General features: G+C 44.8%; 1 protein-coding gene across 1 annotated transcript in view; it reads left to right on the top strand.

Moving 5' to 3' along the window:
• Nucleotides 1-1,058: 1,058 nt before the first annotated feature.
• bckdhb (branched chain keto acid dehydrogenase E1 subunit beta) overlaps nucleotides 1,059-18,881 on the top strand; it is a 45,703-nt gene continuing 27,880 nt past the window's right edge. Inside the window, exons 1-8 of the mRNA XM_080540876.1 lie at nucleotides 1,059-1,268; nucleotides 1,858-1,935; nucleotides 2,146-2,214; nucleotides 5,429-5,562; nucleotides 6,935-7,090; nucleotides 7,791-7,899; nucleotides 10,121-10,218; nucleotides 11,592-11,702. Coding sequence (XP_080397002.1) covers nucleotides 1,067-1,268; nucleotides 1,858-1,935; nucleotides 2,146-2,214; nucleotides 5,429-5,562; nucleotides 6,935-7,090; nucleotides 7,791-7,899; nucleotides 10,121-10,218; nucleotides 11,592-11,702 — 957 coding nt within the window. The 5' untranslated portion in view covers nucleotides 1,059-1,066. The remainder of the gene's footprint in view (nucleotides 1,269-1,857; nucleotides 1,936-2,145; nucleotides 2,215-5,428; nucleotides 5,563-6,934; nucleotides 7,091-7,790; nucleotides 7,900-10,120; nucleotides 10,219-11,591; nucleotides 11,703-18,881) is intronic.

Genomic DNA, 18,881 nt, shown 5'->3' with positions numbered 1-18,881 from the left:
CTATTTTCCTGTTACCTTATTGTGTCACCTTCTATACTCTTGTTTACTTTTCTGTCAACAAAAAATAAATAAATATATAATTTCTCTCAACTTTTACATGTTCATCTCTTCCACTCTCCAGAACAGTTAGGGGGTTCGTTATCTATACAGTTAGTATAGATATATACACTCACCTAACATGAGTATAGGAATGCTATACTGGTACTGGGTAGGATTTTTCAGGTGCACTTTCAAGCTGTGAATTTCCCGTTCTACCACATCACACCACACCATCACACCACACATTCTATTGGATTCAGATCCGGTGACTGGGAAGGCCAGTGAAGAGCACTGAACTCATGTTCATGAAACCAGTTTGAGATGACTTTTGCTTAGTAACATGGTGCATTATCATGCTGTTAGAAGATGGGTACATTGTGGCCATGAGAGGATGCACATGGTCAGCAATAATACTCAAATTGAACACTGACCTAATTTTTTGTTATTTTAGCTGTTTACCAAAACATTCAAGTTAAAGTTATATAATTAATAGGGGTTTAAAGTGCACTCCGCTTTAATTTGAGGGTATTCACTTCCAAATTGGAGGAAGGGTTTATGAATTACAAGTAGCCCCCTCTTTTCCAAGCGACCAAAAGTAATTGACTCAAAAGCTGTTTCATGGTCAGGTATGGGCTATTCCTTTGTTATTTCTTTATCAATTAAGCAGGTAAAAGTTCTGAGTCCAAATGTGGCATTTGCATTTGTATTCTTGAGGAATAACGTTAAAGTCAACTTCATAGTAATAGGATATGAGGTTGATTTGAGTTGGTAGAGGGCGGTTGAACACGCTGACACCACCCACTGTTTCAGCCAATACAAACCCAGCACAGTAGTATCGACATGGGATATTGGGGCTGCGTTCGTAAACTTGCTGTGGACATTTGATCAACACTCGTGGAATGCCTCTCGTCCAATCGAATTACTTGATCCTTAATGACGTTGAACCCAGTGTGCGCTCCGGCGCTCTCAGAGCGAATTTACGAACGCACCCATTGTCTTTCTGCTTCCTGTCGGAATCACAACAGCAATGGCGGCCGCTGCACGGTTCCTGCTCCGGGGTTCAGGCTCTAAAGTCGCGGGGGTCACCCATGTCAACAGCGGGGCTCAGAGCTCTCTGGGGGGGGTCGGTCTGCTGAAACTGTCCCCGGGGTGCACCTCCCTGGTCAAAACACAACGAAGGCATGCGGCACACTTCACCTTCCAGCCTGACCCTGTCCCAACACAGTATGGTAAGCTACTAGGCTAGGCTAGCGGTGAGATCAATGCCCTTGCTTTTGTGCGCTGGAAAAGTTCATTTTTTTTAACGTCAGCTTCTTGCAAGATCTCAAGCCTTAACTTTCCTATCGATTATTCCTTAGATAATGTATTGTGGTGGCAAGTGTGTGTGTGAACTTTCCGAATGAGCAACCCAATGGCTAGCATTAGTTTTCTTAGTAACCATTCATTGGAGTTTCAGCATCTGACAGACGTACTAGTGTCGTTAGTAAGATTGTTTTGATGCCCTGACCGTTGTTTTGCGGTGTTTGACAGCTGTGACATGTTGTTGTTATAAGGGAAAGATTTGATGTCTGCCGGTGAAACTTTTAATCCTAGAATGCATAATGCCACAATAACCGGTTTGGACAGTACCTACCAAACCATCTGAAGTAGTTTCGCAACCAGTTACTTTTCACCACTAGAGTGTATGCTTTCACCGCTGTTTTAAATGACCCAGCATATCTGATGTAACCAAATATCATGATATTATTGTCCCTTATTTGATATAGACCGATTGAAACCATTCTCTCCAAGTGTCAAAATTCTCCAAACTTCTTGTAGGGCCGACTCAGAAGATGAACCTATTCCAGTCTGTGACCAGTGCCTTGGACAACACCCTTGCTAATGACCCCACAGCAGGTAATGGACATTATTTAGCTTGCTTTTCTATGTTTATATTTATTAAAGATAAAATCTTGTCCAACCATACATGTAATAAGAATGAAGAAATGGCTGTAGTGACACGTCATACCATGTGTGTGTGTGTGTGTGTGTGTGTGTGTGTGTGTGTGTGTGAGTGTGAGTGTGTGAGAGAGAGAGAGAGATCACTGACTTGTGTGTTTCCCTCAGTCATCTTCGGAGAGGACGTAGCCTTTGGTGGAGTGTTTCGCTGCACAGTGGGCCTGAGAGACAAGTATGGTAAGAGTTTGATTCCTCTGCACAAATGACTTTTCAGATGAAAACTACAGAAGTTGTCAACGTAGTCCCGGGACCGTTACAGTATACACTTTGTTGTAATGAGAATAGAGTAGGGCTGTAAAAAAAAAAAGCCCTGCTGCTGTAGATCATTTGGACCAACCTGTCTGATTGATGTCCTGACTGCTGACACCTTAGTACCTCTAGGTGGCAGCAGAGCAGAGAGAGAGATGATTTTAGCAATGGGTTTGGAGTTCATGCTCTCCACAAAGTCCGGCAGGGTCCTGTTTGTTCTATAGACCTTAGATTATGGTAACTCATGAAATGGTAATGTGCAACATGTGCATTTAAAGGGGCAATCTGGTATTCAAACAATAACAAAGCAGTCACCCAATCACATTTGATGGTAAACATCTGAAGGGTGGGACTGGAGAAAGGTAACCACTCTCAAATTCATAGATAGAGGTATGGAAGCAAGGACTGACCTTCAATGAGATCGAAATGATAATTGTAGTCATGTTTGAAGCTAAGCAGTGTTTGTGTTTACAATTACATTGTTTACAAACAATGTAGTAAACCAAGGATATATATTGGGTTCTAATGGGTTATTTTCTTCAAGAATTATATTATATTTATAGTATATCTTAGTTATATTGTTCAAGAATCAATACTGTATCTTTAATTTTAAAAGTAAAACAGTGGGCGTACCAATCCCAGATTGCGCCTTTCACCCAATTGGCACCAATTGACAATGTTGTTTGAATTCAGTGTTGACCTGTTTGCTGTAGTTTGACAGTTCAATATTGGCCTACTAACTTTCTGTCTTTGTGCTCATCAATTAAACATTTCAAGTTTCCACATCAATGTAAATGACCCAGTCAGCTAGATAATAGCTAATAGCTGTGTGCTGATACTTCTTGCATGCAAGGTTTAAGGGGGGAGTTGCATCTGTATTCAGATATCTGATAATTGGACACAGATCTTTTTTAAAGAGCTGTTAACCTAATTGCGATCTTGTGAATGTTTATAGGCTACATGTAGTTGATTATGGCAGGCATGTTAGGCTTATATCTTTTGATATCGCTCTGCTTGTAAGGTCATTTTAAGAGGTTATTTAAATTGTTTATAATGTGATTCATCAAAGGTCTAGTATGTAACATTCAAGCTGTCTAAATGCTTCCTAATGGTGGTAATAGCTATGTTTAATCGGCAGAGATCAGGCAATGAGATCCCTTGATAATATTACTTAATTTATGAATTGCCTTTCTGTCTCTGGTGGCTGCCTCTTGGAATCGTGCTTGCACATAGAAACACAACAGCTAAACAAAACTGCAGGTCTATTTAGGGGCTTTATATTATTAGAAGGGAGGATGATGGAGGATGATTTGGAAGAGGTGTCAAATTTCCACCAAACTTACTCACTGTTCTTTTAACGTTATCCAGTCTTTGGCATTTATTTTAAATGGATGCCAGTAGTGTCTATTGTGTGCTCCGGCCGAGGCTACTCATCCCCTCCGTGTTCGTCACCGTCGACAGAGCTCAGCCCCGGTCATGATTCATTCACCCCCACCCAGCCCCAGCCTGCTGGAGGAGATATGTGATTAGGTTTTTGAGAAGGCCATACAAATCTCCCCCTTTTTGGTGCTGCCTTTTGTTTTCATTGACGTCAGAGGTGTTGACCTTCTGGAAGGCATCATTATTTTCCATGTCAGATGCAGACGCGCGAGAGGGGGGGCCGTACGTTTTTTTTTTTTTTTTTTTAATCTCTCGCTTTCTCTCTCGGTTCGTTAAAAGGAGCGATGTAACCCTCTGTCACCAGGCGCTATTATACGACACGCAGGTTAGGCTTAATGTTGTTGGACTGCATGCAAATCAAAAAATTCTGTGGCTGGCTGACGCATTCACTCTGAGGATATTCTCTCCATAGAGCAATAGACTCTCTAATCTCTACCGTTGAGAGTTGGTTCACCTGAAGGTGGGGCTCCCTGCTCTCACTCCTTCTCCCATCCCATCCATTTAAGGAGAGTGGGCCATCATTCCACCACACTGCCACCGTCCCATAATTTATCTGGGATTAAATGGAATTCCAAAGTCAGTGACAACCAACGCATTGTCCTACATATAGTTTACTGAAGGTCACAACATAAAAGGAGAAAAGCTCTCCTCTGTGTTTGTGAAATCCACAGGAATTTCAAAATAGCCCTTAAATGGCATGGAAATACCTTCAGTGGCCACTCCAGAGAAGCAGTAAAGATGTACAAACTGTCCCCACAAATTGCTAATTGACCACTCGCCTACATTTTGCTTAGTTATTTTTTATTTAAATTTTTAAAAAGTGCTGATTTAGGGCCGAGGCCTAATTGGCAACTGTCCATTTCTCGGAAGGCCTGTGGTGATTCTACAGTCAGGTCTTTGTGGTCAGAGAGAAAGAGAGGGCACTTGAGGCCAGGGCTCGTTGGACAGAAACAAGGTTGAGATCAAAGCCGGGAAAAGACTTGCTTGGCAATTACACAAAGCAACACAGAGAGAAAGAGAGAGCGAGAACCAAAATAACATTCCCCACCAAATTTAGAGCCGTCGTCCTGCGGCCTCGTTGTCAGATTATAGGGTTGGAGGACGGAAAAATAGTTTTTCTGTTATTATTCCGAGGGGTTTTTGGTGCGTCACAGGCAGCTTAAAGCTTGGTAGTTTGAGGAGGAGGAGGACTTGCTTTTTTGTCACTTCACTGATTCGGGAGTGTGGTATTTTAAGACTAGCCATCAAGCAAGTTGTTTTGAATGTCCTGTCATTCCTCATGTGCCCTGCCTCTGACATTTTATATCAGATGAGTGGAAGTGTTTCAATTCCGGCCCTGGTAAATGTGGGTCTTATCTGCTATGTTCAGCTCCCTGGTTATGGAACAATTGAGTGACTGGCCTATCACTGTTATTTTTTTCTCCCCCCTCTTCTTCTCTCCTCTCCTTGCCGGTCCTCTTCTCTCCTGTCTTATTCTGTCCTTCTTTCCTTTCCTCTCCTCTTTTCTTCTTCTCCTCTTGTCTCCTCTCCTTGCATGTCCTCTTCTCTTCTTTCCTCTATTCCTCTCCTTCTCCCTTCTTCTCTTCTCTCCTCTCTTCTTCTCGTCTCTCCTCTCCTGTTCTCTACAAAAAAAAAAATCTCTCTCTCTCTCTGTCTCTGTCTCTCTCTCTCTCTCTCTTTTTCTCTCTCTCTCTCTCTCCAGGTAAAGACCGGGTCTTCAACACTCCTCTGTGTGAACAAGGCATCGTGGGCTTTGGGATCGGCGCCGCTGTTGCTGGTGCCACCGCCATTGCTGAGATCCAATTCGCTGACTACATCTACCCTGCCTTCGACCAGGTGAGCAAGTTTGTCCTATCCCACTCGTCCCATTTGTTTTTATTTTGTTTTCTTTAATAGACATACTTTTTTAAAGCACTGGTTTGCCTGATTGGTTGATTATACAGGTAGCTTGTTTTGGTGTTATAGCTCATCCTGCTGTGAGACGGACATTTGATCATGGATTATGTGTCTGTCTGTGGTATTTCAAAATGTTCTAATCTAGGTCCGAATGATACAGAATATTTGTTTGCAATCTAGGATTCAGATCTACATTATCTGCCAGATTTTGAGGGGTTAAAAATATCAGCCAGCTCGATGTGATCCCAGACCGTTCTTATCTAGAAAATACTGGGTCCCTGCTAACAAGACTCTGTCTGTATACTTCCCATGTCTGTATACTTCCAATGTCTGTATACTTCCAATGTCGGCTTCAGTCACGCACACTGCGGACATATTCACCCACCAATACCTGCCTCATTTGCATCCCTTGTCAATCTTTAGTAATGAGTAGAAAACATAATCATGCCTCATCCCTTCGAGTTCACTGTTTATGAGTGATTGGGCTCCCACACAATGGCGGTGTAATTAAACATCGTCAAATCCCCCCCCCACCTCCCTCAAAACAACAAACCCAATTGAGATGCATCCTGGACAGGTGCCAACCAACCAAACGACCAACCAGGCGCTACTGTTAACAATATCCCCTGATGTGTTTCTCTCCCATACTCTCCTAGTCATAGCACAGGTGTTCGAGTTTAGGAAGACCTGAAATTGCCTCAGTCAAAAAAATAGGCCCCAAGAAACCAAGCCTACGCCTTGGAAAGTTCTGCTCAGCATAAAACACTGGCTCCTTCATGTGTATATTCCCTGGACTTCCCTTTGCACCGATATTCACCTCCAAGAAGATTAATGGGGCATGCATATTCTGACCTGGAACACAGGGCACATTTGCTCCGACGACTTGTCGCCGGCGCGCCGCTCACGTCACGTCACGTCGGCTTGTCCTTGCCCTGCTCAAGATGAATGACTTTCCCCTCCCTCGTCAAGGCAACAAAAAACAGCACATAGGCCTAATGATAATGGTGCTAACTGCTTCCCTCTCTCTCTCTCTCTGCCAATACCAAGAATAGCCTAGACCAAAACCAAATTCCTTAGAGTTCTTATTCGCCTAGAGCCTTTTCATATGAAAATGGTTATCTTCAAATGTAATTTTTTCAGTATGAGACTTTTTCTTTTAAGTTATAGTCTTTAATTTGCTGCTGAGTGATGAACGTCTGAATGCAGAAGCCTTGGGACTGTTGTGCATAATGATTTATTGTCTTTTTTTTCTTTCTCCCTTCCTCCCCCCTTTTTGTCTGTGTGGTTTCCCTATCTGTGTGTCTGTCATCAGATTGTAAATGAGGCAGCCAAGTACCGGTATCGCTCTGGCAACCTGTTTGACTGTGGGAACCTGACCATTCGTGCACCGTGGGGCTGTGTGGGGCATGGCTCCCTCTACCACTCCCAGAGCCCAGAGGCCTTCTTTGCCCACTGCCCGGGCATTAAGGTTAGACGCTCAAGCCTCTCTCTCTCTCTTTCGTCCTTCCCTCTACTGAGTGTAGGAGGGATGCGACATTCAGACATTGTTGCTATTGTTCTTGACCTGGCACACATGCTGCTCTCCATAGCCTTTGTCTCTGTATTCAGTGTAATGAAGCACACCCACCAATCAATATGTGACTCACTGTGTGATTCAGCTGGGTATCAGATGCGATGCTGTGTGTGCGTTGTGTGTGTGCGTTGTGTGTGTGTCTCTGTGTGTGTGTGTTTGTGTCATTGAGCTGGCATTTATTACACACGCTCCAAGGAAAACAACCATGTGTCAAAAATGTCAAATATCCGCCCGATCATGAAAGGGAGGAACGGGAGTCCAATGTGACTCCTACGCCAAACCCTGCAGAGCGGATCCAGTTAGCAGGTTTATGAGCTGTGGCTCATCAGCGTCCACAGTCAATACAGGAAACATCCTCTGTTCCATCCTCTTTGTGAAAGGTCAAGCTAATAAATGTTATCTTCCTATGCTCTGACTGATAGCTCTAGAGCCAGGGGTCTGAGGGCTGGAGAGAAGGCTCTTCTGAACAACACTGCCATATACACATGTAGAGAAAACATGCCCCTCACCCACTTAGAACTAAAACTACTTTGATTATTGCTCAGGTATACGGTTTTTCATCGTGTGTGTGTTTTTGTCTCTTTTCCTTCCACAGGTTGTGATCCCCAGGAGTCCGGTCCAGGCTAAGGGACTGCTGCTGGCATGCATCGCTGATCAGAACCCTTGCATATTCTTTGAGCCCAAAATCTTGTACAGAGCAGCAGGTGAGACAGAGAGAGAGAGAGTGTGTGTGTGTGTGCATGTCATGTGCACTTGCCTCAAGCATCCTCATTCCCGGACCCCCCCATCTGTTTCCTTGGTGACAGTTTGAAAACAAAAGATTCAACTTGCGTGCATGAGCAGTGGTTTTATGAACACCTTTACAAACACCTGGCCATCTGGTGATTTTGATGAATTCCCAGCGGTCCGGCCCGATCTTAGGCCAGAGTGGGCCGCTCAAAATGAGTACGGTAGTAATGCGGGCCATAGGCCTAGTTCTATAATGACTTTCTTTGGTTCAAAAGGAGCTTTATCTCTCAGTTTCAGTGAGAAATGCTGCACCATTTCAAAATAAGTTTACATATTCTTGCCAGTAGAGGGGGTAAGCACACATATTGCCTGACCTGGGGGAATAGTTGAAAGATGTATATGTATTATGGAATAGATTTGTGTGTACATTTTCGCTATGCACTGGGCTCAGAGCAGGTTGGCACTTTGGCAGGGGACACTTGAGCTGACTAAAATTATCTGTTATATCTCTTAGTAAATTAAATCTGTCTCTTTTTTTTGTCACATGTTGCAGCCTTTTAATACCAGTTAAAATGCTTGCTTCTAGTTAAATGCCAACTTTGAGGGTGGTTGTCATCACATTGTGGATACAGTGCTCTTATTCACAAGACACTGGCGACAACCGAGTGAGAGATGGTGTGTTTGTTATTTTGTCCTGCTAAAATAGTAGGTATGGTACGCCACCTTTATTACTGGATATTTCTCTCCCCGCCTCAAGTCTAGTTTTTCCCGTAATTCCCATAAGTAGGTATTTGTCTTTCTATTCTGTCAACAACCACTCTTCTGTTTTGGTCTTTAGTTTCCTACTGGGAACTCCAAAACGACATTTAGGGAATTACTTCAATTTCCCAAGAGCAGCACACAGCGCCTCTACCTCTCGTGCAGAGTCTTCATGGCTCTGACGGGTTCTTATTTGGACGATGAGATCATTCTTTTTATTTAAGTAATTTTCTTCTTTAGCAAGAGAGGATGAAACCACAACAAGTTGGCTTCGAGGGGACTGTCGTTAAAATAGAAGTCATGAGCAGAGATTCCCCTTATTAAAAAGGCACATTTCTTAAAAGTCTATATAATACATTACAACTGTCAGGTGACTTTTCACTGATGGCTAGTGGACTTGCAACACTCACTGAAATAGGCAGTTTTAAGTCCACTGCATCCAAAGCGTGCGATTTTTGAAGTGCTGAACCATGCAGTTGGCAGCCTTTCTTCCTCACCTCCAGAGGAGGGGAGAGTATGGAAGTCATCCAGACTGTTCCGGGAAGCCAAGAGTGGGGTTGCTAACCCAAGGTCCTCCCCCGAGTAACAATACTGCGCCCAATTACAGTTGGGAGTTCATGCGTTACAATGCAGGAATGTTTTCAACAGCAACAAATCACCCTAGTCGCGCGCACACCTTCTAAAGACGTTGCTGCTATCAGGGTCAAAAGCTTGACGGCACTTAAGAAAGCACCAAACACCTGTGGAATGTCACTACCCCATGATCATTTAACTAAGCGCTCATTTTTTTGTTTTTAAGTGTTTGAAAGGTAAAAACCTTATAGTTTGACCGTTATTAAGAAGTCCATGACCACATAATGAGTTCCAAAAGATTACAACCATGCTTAAGTCCCGGTATTAATAATAAGCACTTTCTGGATTTTGGATCCGTTTTCAAAGAGATGGACCCCTCAGCATCACCCTATTAAGAATAATGTCCCTGCACAGGCCTATTTCCCATCCCACAAATGGTTTGTAGTCAGCATTTATCAGGGTGAGCGGTTCCCAGTTGGCGCTGCATGCTGTTACCTCATAGATGTATGATGGTACACACAAGGCCTTAAGTGATTGATGAAGACTGAAGTAAGCCTCTGAAATAAGCCAGATACTGTACTTTTTGAGTGTTTGTTCTCGCGGTAATTCCCTCAATCATGTACTCCTTCACAGAGAGGAGGTTTGGAACCTTATTGTTTGGCAAACCACAGTCGCCGTAACCAAGTGATTAACGAATGTTTGGAATCTTATCATTTGACAAACCGCAGTCACCATAACCAAGTGATTGATGAAGGTGTTCGGGAATGACTCACACATTACCGTGTGTGTGTGTGTGTCTGTGTGCCTGTGTGTGTGTTGATGGAAACTTGGTCAGCGTTGACGTTGTTGTCTCTGTGTTGACAGTGGAACAGGTCCCCGTGGAGCCCTACACCATCCCTCTCTCGCAGGCCGAGATCCTACAGGAAGGAAGTGACGTCACACTGGTCGCCTGGGGAACGCAGGTAAGACACGTGGAGGGAGTCGTCATTGGTTGATTCTACAAGCCCGATCGTAGCAGTCATAAGTTGTTGTCATAGCTTCTATGGACGGTGGGTTGCTGGGGGGCAAATAAGACCAATTTTCGATCTCCGCCTTCGTTCTTTGACATTTTAAGCCGGTAAAGCTAGCAGAGTGTTGGATTATCCTTCTTCCTTCCCCCCCCCCCCCCCCCCCCCCCCCACCACCCCCTCCTGGTTGGATTATCCATCCCTCCATTACGAACGCCCATTTACTCGGTAGGGGGTTTCCCAGCAGGCGGGCTGGTGGTCGTACCCGTACCTCCCCTTACTTGGCCTGAATCCCCTCCTCAGTGTTAATAATAGTTCCATACGTCTGCTCCGTAGGGCCATGCCTTCTATTGTCTCCCCCTCTCATCCCCTGGATGTGATGTTCTCTGGCCAGGATTATGGCCTGTTGTAGCTCTCCATGGGAGTCGCCTTCCACAAAGATTCTGCCTGGCCACTTAAACAGGCTTATGCTACCCAGGGAGAGGAGCTCTAATGTACCTGGAGTGGAGGGGGGGGGGGCTGGAGGGTTCGTCGGGGCTGGGGGTGGAAATGGGGGAATCGGCTCCATCAAAGCAGTCGTTTTTTTTTTCCTGTCAAAAGAATCCAGTCGAGGAGTGGAAATCAAGGCTGTTTTTGAAACGCCACTCGTCTTTTCCGCACTTCATTACTTCCTCCGACCATCAGCCCCTGCACGGACGAGAGCAAAGAAAACAGCTTCTTCCTCTACGGAGTGGAGCGGTGCAGTAGGACCCGGGCCCCAGCTCAAAGCCCTGCAGTAAAGACTCTGCTAATGAGGGAAACAGAGAGGCTGCTTCTCTAGCACTGGAGACCGTGTGTGATGCACCAGTGAGAGCCCAGTGTAGTTCTGCTCACATCTAGGCTTAATCCTTAATCACTGGATCATTGTGTAATGTACACTGCATAATTGAATGAATTGGCTTTTTTGGGGGGGGCTTTTTTTACTGATACAGCCCTTTTTTTAAAAGAGGAATTGAGATGTTTCTGTATCCTTTAAGCATTTTTTTTTTTAATGCATTTCACAGTGGGTTTAGAATTGCACAGTTAGCGGACACGGTAATTATGACTGAGGTTTTCCAGCTGTTAGATTGGCTAAGATGTATATCTGGAAACAGCCAACATTGTTTGCCAATAAACATTTACTCAACACATCAAAACAATTCGGTCTATTAGTTAAAGATGACTTGAATAAGAAACAATAACCTAATAAGCAATGTTTTTTTTTTTAATATTGATATTGCATGTCAGTTTTGATCTAATAAGAGTTCTTCCAAAGGCCCCAGGCTTCACTACTGACCCCTGCCTTCCAGGTCCATGTGATGAGGGAGGTGGCCAACATGGCCCAGGAGAAACTGGGTGTGTCCTGTGAGCTCATCGATCTACAGACCATCTTGCCTTGGGACTCAGACACAATCTGCAAGGTAATAAACGGATACACACACACACACACACACACACACAGACACATTATGTGCACAAACACAAATACGTTGGAGTTACAATTGGGCTCGTTTGATTTGGCAAAGCATTTTAGGAACGAAGTTTAGTCATTAATGCTTTGTTATGAATTAATGTTCGAAGCCCACCTGTTGGAATGTTTTTGATTTGGAAAATCACTTTTCATTTGCCCATTGTGAATGTTCTTTACAAGTACCTCTGGCCCAGTGTTTGAACCTTCGGCAGAGGAAAATGCCACTGGCAGAGAAAGTAGTTGTTTCACCCAAAAGCCTACGGTATGTTGACGTTAGTATGCTGTCCAATTAGTGGTCCTCTGTGGCTCAGTTGTTAGAGCATGTCGCTAGCAATGCTACGGTTGTGCATTCGATTCCTGCTGGGACCATACATACTGAAATGTATGCACTCATTGCCAACTAAGTCGCTTTGGAGAAAAGCGTCAGCTAAATGGCATAGGGTTAGGGTTATATGCTTTAATGTGGCGCAGAACCAATGTTGTTTTCCTTTACTGTGTGGTTTCCTGATGCGGGTGATTGATTGAATTCTTTCTCCAGTTTTCCACAGCTGGTATGACTTAACTACCACTGCATGCTAGATCACTTTAACACTGTCTCATTTATGGGGTGTTATGGTATACAAGAGGTAAAGCTGCTGGTGGGTGTTTTGAAGTGCTGTGTATGTCTGTGAAGATCTCTAATCTGTGAATCGCAATGTTTAGACAGAGAAACGTTTGTCTTATCAAATTGATGATAATAGGATATTCTGGGCAGACCTGCGCAAAAACTGTGACACACACACACACACACACACACACACACACACATCTGTAGACTTGTTTTTAGATAACAGTCATGGTCTGTTTTCAGTCAAGCCCTGAGGTGTTGACAATGGGAAGTGAACCCTGCACATCTTGTCCACACATGACTGGTGAGATGTTCCATGGCATCGTAAACGGCCCTAAACTGTGCCACACACTGTTGTGCTGTGAACATGGCAAGCCATTGGGGACGCTGTCTGGCAAAACATTGCTGGATGAATTTTTATATTGCTGTTTTATCGTGCAATTTTAAATTCCCTCTGGTGAAACGCATGACACAGTCGGTAAACACTGCGGGGCGTCTTGCTGCCAAGTAAATCTTAAAAACCGACAGTTAAGGCACAAGATGAAATTGCGGTCGCAAGGTAGTAATTTAATAGTGGGCCCAATTGGAATCGATGGCATACATTATTGTCATCTTGGCTCGGAGGGGCCATTTTGAAAGAGGGAGGGAGCGACACAGTGTGATACCGGGCTGTTTGTTCAGAGATGACATCTCAAATGAAACATGGTGATTTTGGGAGAGAGTGTCAGCCCCATTAAAGCGGCTCCATGAAATTGAATTGTGAGTTTATGCACCACTCAGTGCTCCCAGGGGGAAAGGCCATCTTTACCGTGTCAACAACTCTTGCTTCTCTATCTGTCATTTTCCTTCAACTAAATGTCTTCTCCAGAGCATCTATCAATCCTGTTCCTCACACACAGGCGTATTCCTTCACTCCTGTGGTGTTACGGCTTCTCTATCTCCCTCCAAAGAGCTTTGGCTCTCGGCAATGGTCTCACTACAGAATTCAATAGGAATATAATATATCCATTGTCACACACATCCTAATCGTATATATATATATACCCCTGGTTCTGCCAACTCATAGCTCCCTATTCCCTACTGTTGTTATTGTCTTTGCACTCGTGAAAGTTTCACAGCAGAAGGATATGGCCTAGGATATGAACACGTTGTATATCATTCTGTGTGCCTCGCTTGTTCTCTCCTGTTTATTGTATGTATTAAAGCTGACGCCAGCCTGCCAGGGAATGTGCTGTGGTACAGCCATCCCTCAGTCTCTGTGTGGTGTGTGTGCCCCCGAAGACCCATGTGGCATCAGGGTATTTGGTGGCTGAGAGTGGAAAAAGACTCTAATCAAGCTATTAGCTGTACAGGAGGATGAATGAATGACACACTATATAGAAATCATACTTGTTTGTGCCAGACCAGGCCTAGGTCGCTCCGTATGAATGCACCAGTTAAGAGCTCTCTCGTTTTAATCTTTTTAATATCTGATATAAAAGCATTCTATGGTCCAGATGTGAATTTAGGGTCAAACTGGAAACAAATGTCTCTGCCGCACTACAAAATACATGGTCCTGATGGTTGAAAGCTTGTGTAAGACTGCCAAGTGAAAGCAGAGGGACTCGTAGTTTCATGTTTTGAGCAAATGAAAACAACCCTGAGAAGAACAAAGGACAGACGACGTATGAAGAAGTGCGTGTTCCTTTGATGCAGTAAAGGTGTGGTAGAGAATGTGGACATGTTTTTACTTTTTTTAGTTCCAGAAATGATTACAGAGATGTTCTATGCTTTGTACGGGTCTGAGCATTGCCTTTTTTGGCCCCACAATACACAGAAAATCAAACCCACATGCAGCGTCATAGCAAATGTGACACGGTCTGATAAAAAGGGCCGCATGTTGGCAATTCTCAAGTCGCGCGCAAAAAAAATGTGGCTTTCTGTTTTTTTGCATATTACGTACAGTAAAAACAACAGTTTTAGGATCACTAAGTACTTGTATGTGAATTGGATTCACTGTCTCGTCTGCCATAGGCTACTGGGTAAGTGATACATGACTTGTAAACAAACATACATTTTAGGACGTGTTCAAAAGCAAGGAATGTGTGATCATGTAATTATGTGTAGCTAGGAGGGGTAGATCTGAGGTTCCTCCCCATGGACCATCTCCTCCTAAATGCATTTTGAGAAGGAGGGGAGATGGATGTGAGGAATCAAGGAGAGACTTTTGAGATTGACCCCTTTAGTGCACCTCTGGGTCCTGGGCTTTGTGGCTGCAGATGCTGTGGGTTCAGACAAAGTAGGTATAGCCTCAATGCAGAACAACTATGGCAGGAATGTCCACAAGTCAACACACTATGCTATTTAACATTTTATGGACCTTTACATTGTACGTTTACATTCTATTTACATTTTATGGGATTGTTGTTAGTTCTTTTTTTTTTTTTTTTTTTTTTTATGTGTTTGTCCTTTCCTCTAGTCTACTGGGTCACAAATCTCTCCCACCCGACCCCTCCCTCTCTCAGAACCTTCTAAGTACTCTTGCAGTTGTTTCTCATTCAACAGGAAGACTGTGGGCAGGGTTCCTCAAGTCCCAGCCTCACAGCCCTGCCCTCCCTTCGACCCAGCTTCTCAGAGGCTTCACTCCCATGGAGCTGATGTGAAACATCCTCCTCATCAAAGGATAGCTCGTGGCGTTGGGAAGCGTGGGTTCATTCAGTTACAGTCATTACCGTCTGTGGATTCGGCCGACAGACGACAGCTAGGAGCCTGTCTGTGTCTGCTGTGCCGCTGCTTTGTCAGACGCCGTTGTGTAAGCGAGGTGTCAGTGTGTCCCAGTTCTTACAGTACATGCTGAAAAAAGCGCCCCATTGTGACTGCCTTTTCTGGCACCCATGCTAGGTCTTACCTTATTTATTTCTTTATTTTTAAATAAATTAATAGATTATGCTCATTAAGCTTTTCTTAGCCCTGAAGTGTACGTCAGAGACTCCAAAGCTGCTTTTTAATTCAAAGGTTGTCCAGCGCATTTCCAGCGTGCCTACGTTGTCCTTCACTGAATAGGTTGGTTAGTACATTGTGTGCGTGTGCATGTTCATTCACTCGCATGTTCGGCTAGATGGGCCACATACGCACATCGGGACTGTGGCCAATTAAAATCTGTAGAGGGGTATGAGTCATAGTTTGCTCCTGTATCTCTCTCTCCCATCTACCTACGTCTTTGAACACGAGCCATGCCCACGTTAGCAGATAAGCGATTGTTTTATCTCTTGTTGTCAGTTTGAGAGTGGTGTGACGTGTGTGTGTGTGTGTGTGTGTGTGTGTGTGTGCGAGCGTCCGCGTGGCTCTCTCAGTGCGTGGGATCATTAACACAGTACTTTGCTGCAACATGGCGTCTCTCCATTTCCTGTGTCCCTCCCGCTTCTGAATGATCCACTCCGGTGGTAACCGGCGGCAGGGTTCTAAATATACGCCAGCCTCTTGTTGACAAAAGGGATCGGGCAGAAATTGCTGTGAAACAGAGAAAAAGTGTATTTAGTCCCGCTGTCTGGAACAGGCGGGTAAAATGTAATAGTCGTTCATTTAAAGGGATTTAAATCAAATGGCTGGTTTGCCCTTGCCAGACCAGTGGCTCAGATGATATCATGTGGAAAGTCTGCCTGGCTGTGCTACTCAGTCAAAGACAGGGACAGGATGAGTCCGAGCATAAATCCTTCTCCTTTTATATATCGAGTACAGGAGACCTCCACAACTTTTGATTCTTTTACGACCTGACTGACACTGACTGACACCACCCTCCACCCCCCCCGTGCCCTATTGTTCTGACTACGCCGACATTTCTTACTGCGACAGCGTGTCGTATTTCAGATTGATCCGATATTTCCACCGTCCTCCGTTAACAGGCTCCTCGTGTGTACGGGTTTGCGTTGGCTGCTCTGTCGTCCATTGCTCGGGGGCCAGGGTTTCGTGTTATTATTAGCGCGCGCTCTTGTGATTCAGACTGGTTTCCAGCCTAAGTTTTCCAGTTCCCCAGATCCGGCCAGTGTTGAAACCGCCGAGCGTCTACTGTAAACCCAGCTATGGAGCCGTCGCTGCGCCAGCCCCTGATTGGAGATGGCATTTCCCATGATGCCACACACAGGGCCTGTCAACCAGCAGGCGTTCAGAACTCTCCACAATGGGCCGCTTGTTTTACTCCCTATTCTCTACCAACGTGTGCGTGCCTGTGTGCGCGTGTGTGTGTGTGTGTGTGCGTGCGTGTGTGCGCGCCTGTGTGTGTGTGTGTGCACGCCTGCGTGTGCGCGCCCGTGTGTGCCCGTGTGCGCCTGTGTGTGCCCGTGTGTGAGCCTGTGAGAGCCTGTGTGTGCCCGTGTGTGCGTGCTCTACTCAAAAGCTCTTTTGACTGCTTCATCCTCAATCAGACAAAACACTGCCAGAGGTTAGCCAGGCCAAAGCAAACGTCCTGGCCCCTAACTGGCTAACATGATCAAGATGTGGCTCCGGTCTTTGGAGGCTCCAAGCGCGTGTCCCTAATAAAATGCACTGGAGAGAGAAAATTCACGGTAAATTATGTATTTGTTGGATTTTTACAAGAGACTCGCGGAGGGACCTCGGTCAATGAGTTTAAAGACGTTTTTTATTTTTTTCCATTGAATTAACTTTAAACCCAGGTTGGTGTCACTGAGATTAAATCTCTTTTTCACGAGAGGCCAGGTGTGCTATAGATGCAATGAACCAATTCGCAAACTACAAACATTTGTATACATACAAACATACATTGTATATATCTGTCAACATTGTGCTTATTTTACCTCATTGTGATCTCAGATGGAGCTGCCTCAGGGGCCCAAGGAGCTGACACTGCAATAGCCAGTGGTACCCTCTGGGTCTTGGCTGGAAAACCCTGTTTTAGAATTCCTTTATTGGATGGTTTACACCAGATGCCTATCTCTCTCTCCCCAGATGTCTGTCTGTCTCTCTCTCTGTCTCTCTCTACCCCCTGTTATACCTCTCTTTACCTTGCTCTTTTTCACCCATTCACCATCTCTGGCGATCAGAGAGGGTTATTCCAGTTCACTGGGAGTGGAGGATCGTACTCAAAGACCCATGGCATTTTTGGGGGGATATGTAGCCCAAGTGAGGACATATTGAAGGTGTTGAAAGAGTTGTTATGGTTGTAATCTAGCCAGCCTAATGAATGATGCTATGCTTTTGTTTGGCCAGTCTCGACCTTCTCTCTTTAAATTGGAGGTGTGTGTGTGCGTGCGTGCGCCCCCTCAGAGGTGATGAGTGAGCTGCCGGACCCTCCACCCCAACTCCTGTTGTTATTGTTTAAGAGTGTGTACACTGGGTCGAAGACACTCCCTGTAAATAGAATAGTCTCTGTGTCTTGGGGGTGGTTACCCCTGGCGTCAGAGATGGACTGCTGGGCCTCGTCCCTCCTGGTGACGCACTAACGCTTGGCTGAACCTGCTCAACCCCACAGAGGCGGGATCATATCAGGACGAAGTGCGAGTGCGCCAGAGACCGACAGAGGTGGATAGATAAATGGAGGGAGGAGGAGGAGAGAGAAAAAGCAGAGATGGGATACGGCGGGGGGTTAGGCGGGGGGGGGGGGGAAGAGAAAGAGAGGTAGGAAGGGGGCACAGGTGCACTTTCGTTAACCTTGTCTTTACTGTACGGCTGTGCTGTGATTCTTGGAAGTGATGCTGCTCGATGCTTACTGTACTGAGAGCACCGGAGCAGGTAGACTCGCTTGGAGATAAGACCCACTCATCCACCTGCCCGCCTTTCCCCCACTAAGTGCTCCTGAGCCATAATGTGTGTCTTAGTCAAAGAGAGCTGGTAAATACTGTAGGACCAGGACAGAGAGTGTTTGTTTCTCATGAAACGAGACGGAAACAATGTGGAAGGCAAACATTTTGTTCAAGTTTAACATACTGTGCTCAGCCGTTGGCTACAGTTGTTGTTTGTGTTGTTGTTTGCGATACTGTAATTATATGGGTATATGGGGAAAGCAGGAGGAGTTTGGACGCTTTTTTTTTTTTTTTTTGATTCCTGTGCAGTGTTTGTCTTTACACTACAATGAGAAACACTTTATATATATATATATATATATATTTTTTTTACATTTTATCTTTTAAAAACATGTTGATTCGGAAGCCGTTTTTGCCGCAGTACGCTAGACGGAACATATTTCCTGCAGCTCGCCGCTGACCACCATGAAACGGAAACTGAGCATTAAAAGATGAAATGTTTTTTTTAAGTCTCATAGTCATCTGATTATTATTTTTGTTATTGTTTATGCAACAGTAATCTTGGGCAGATTAGATGGAAACCCTGTTATGATAGTGAGGTAAACAAACAGACACACTGCTTAGTTTCAGACCTCCTCTAGACCGTAACCACATCATCTGATTAATAACCTCAGCGTTCAGCAGAGAGACCCACACTCAAACCAACCGAGCAGAACTGGCACCGTCTTTCTCCCTCTTCTTTTTGACTCTCTCCCTTCTATTCTGACGCATCAGAACGTTAATGGGC

The sequence above is a fragment of the Nansenia antarctica genome (assembly GCF_963989245.1).
Source record: "Nansenia antarctica genome assembly, chromosome: 10".
Classification (NCBI taxonomy): domain Eukaryota; kingdom Metazoa; phylum Chordata; class Actinopteri; order Argentiniformes; family Microstomatidae; genus Nansenia; species Nansenia antarctica.
The sequence above is the reverse complement of the archived record's forward strand: the minus strand, read 5'-3'. Positions and strand labels throughout refer to the sequence as shown.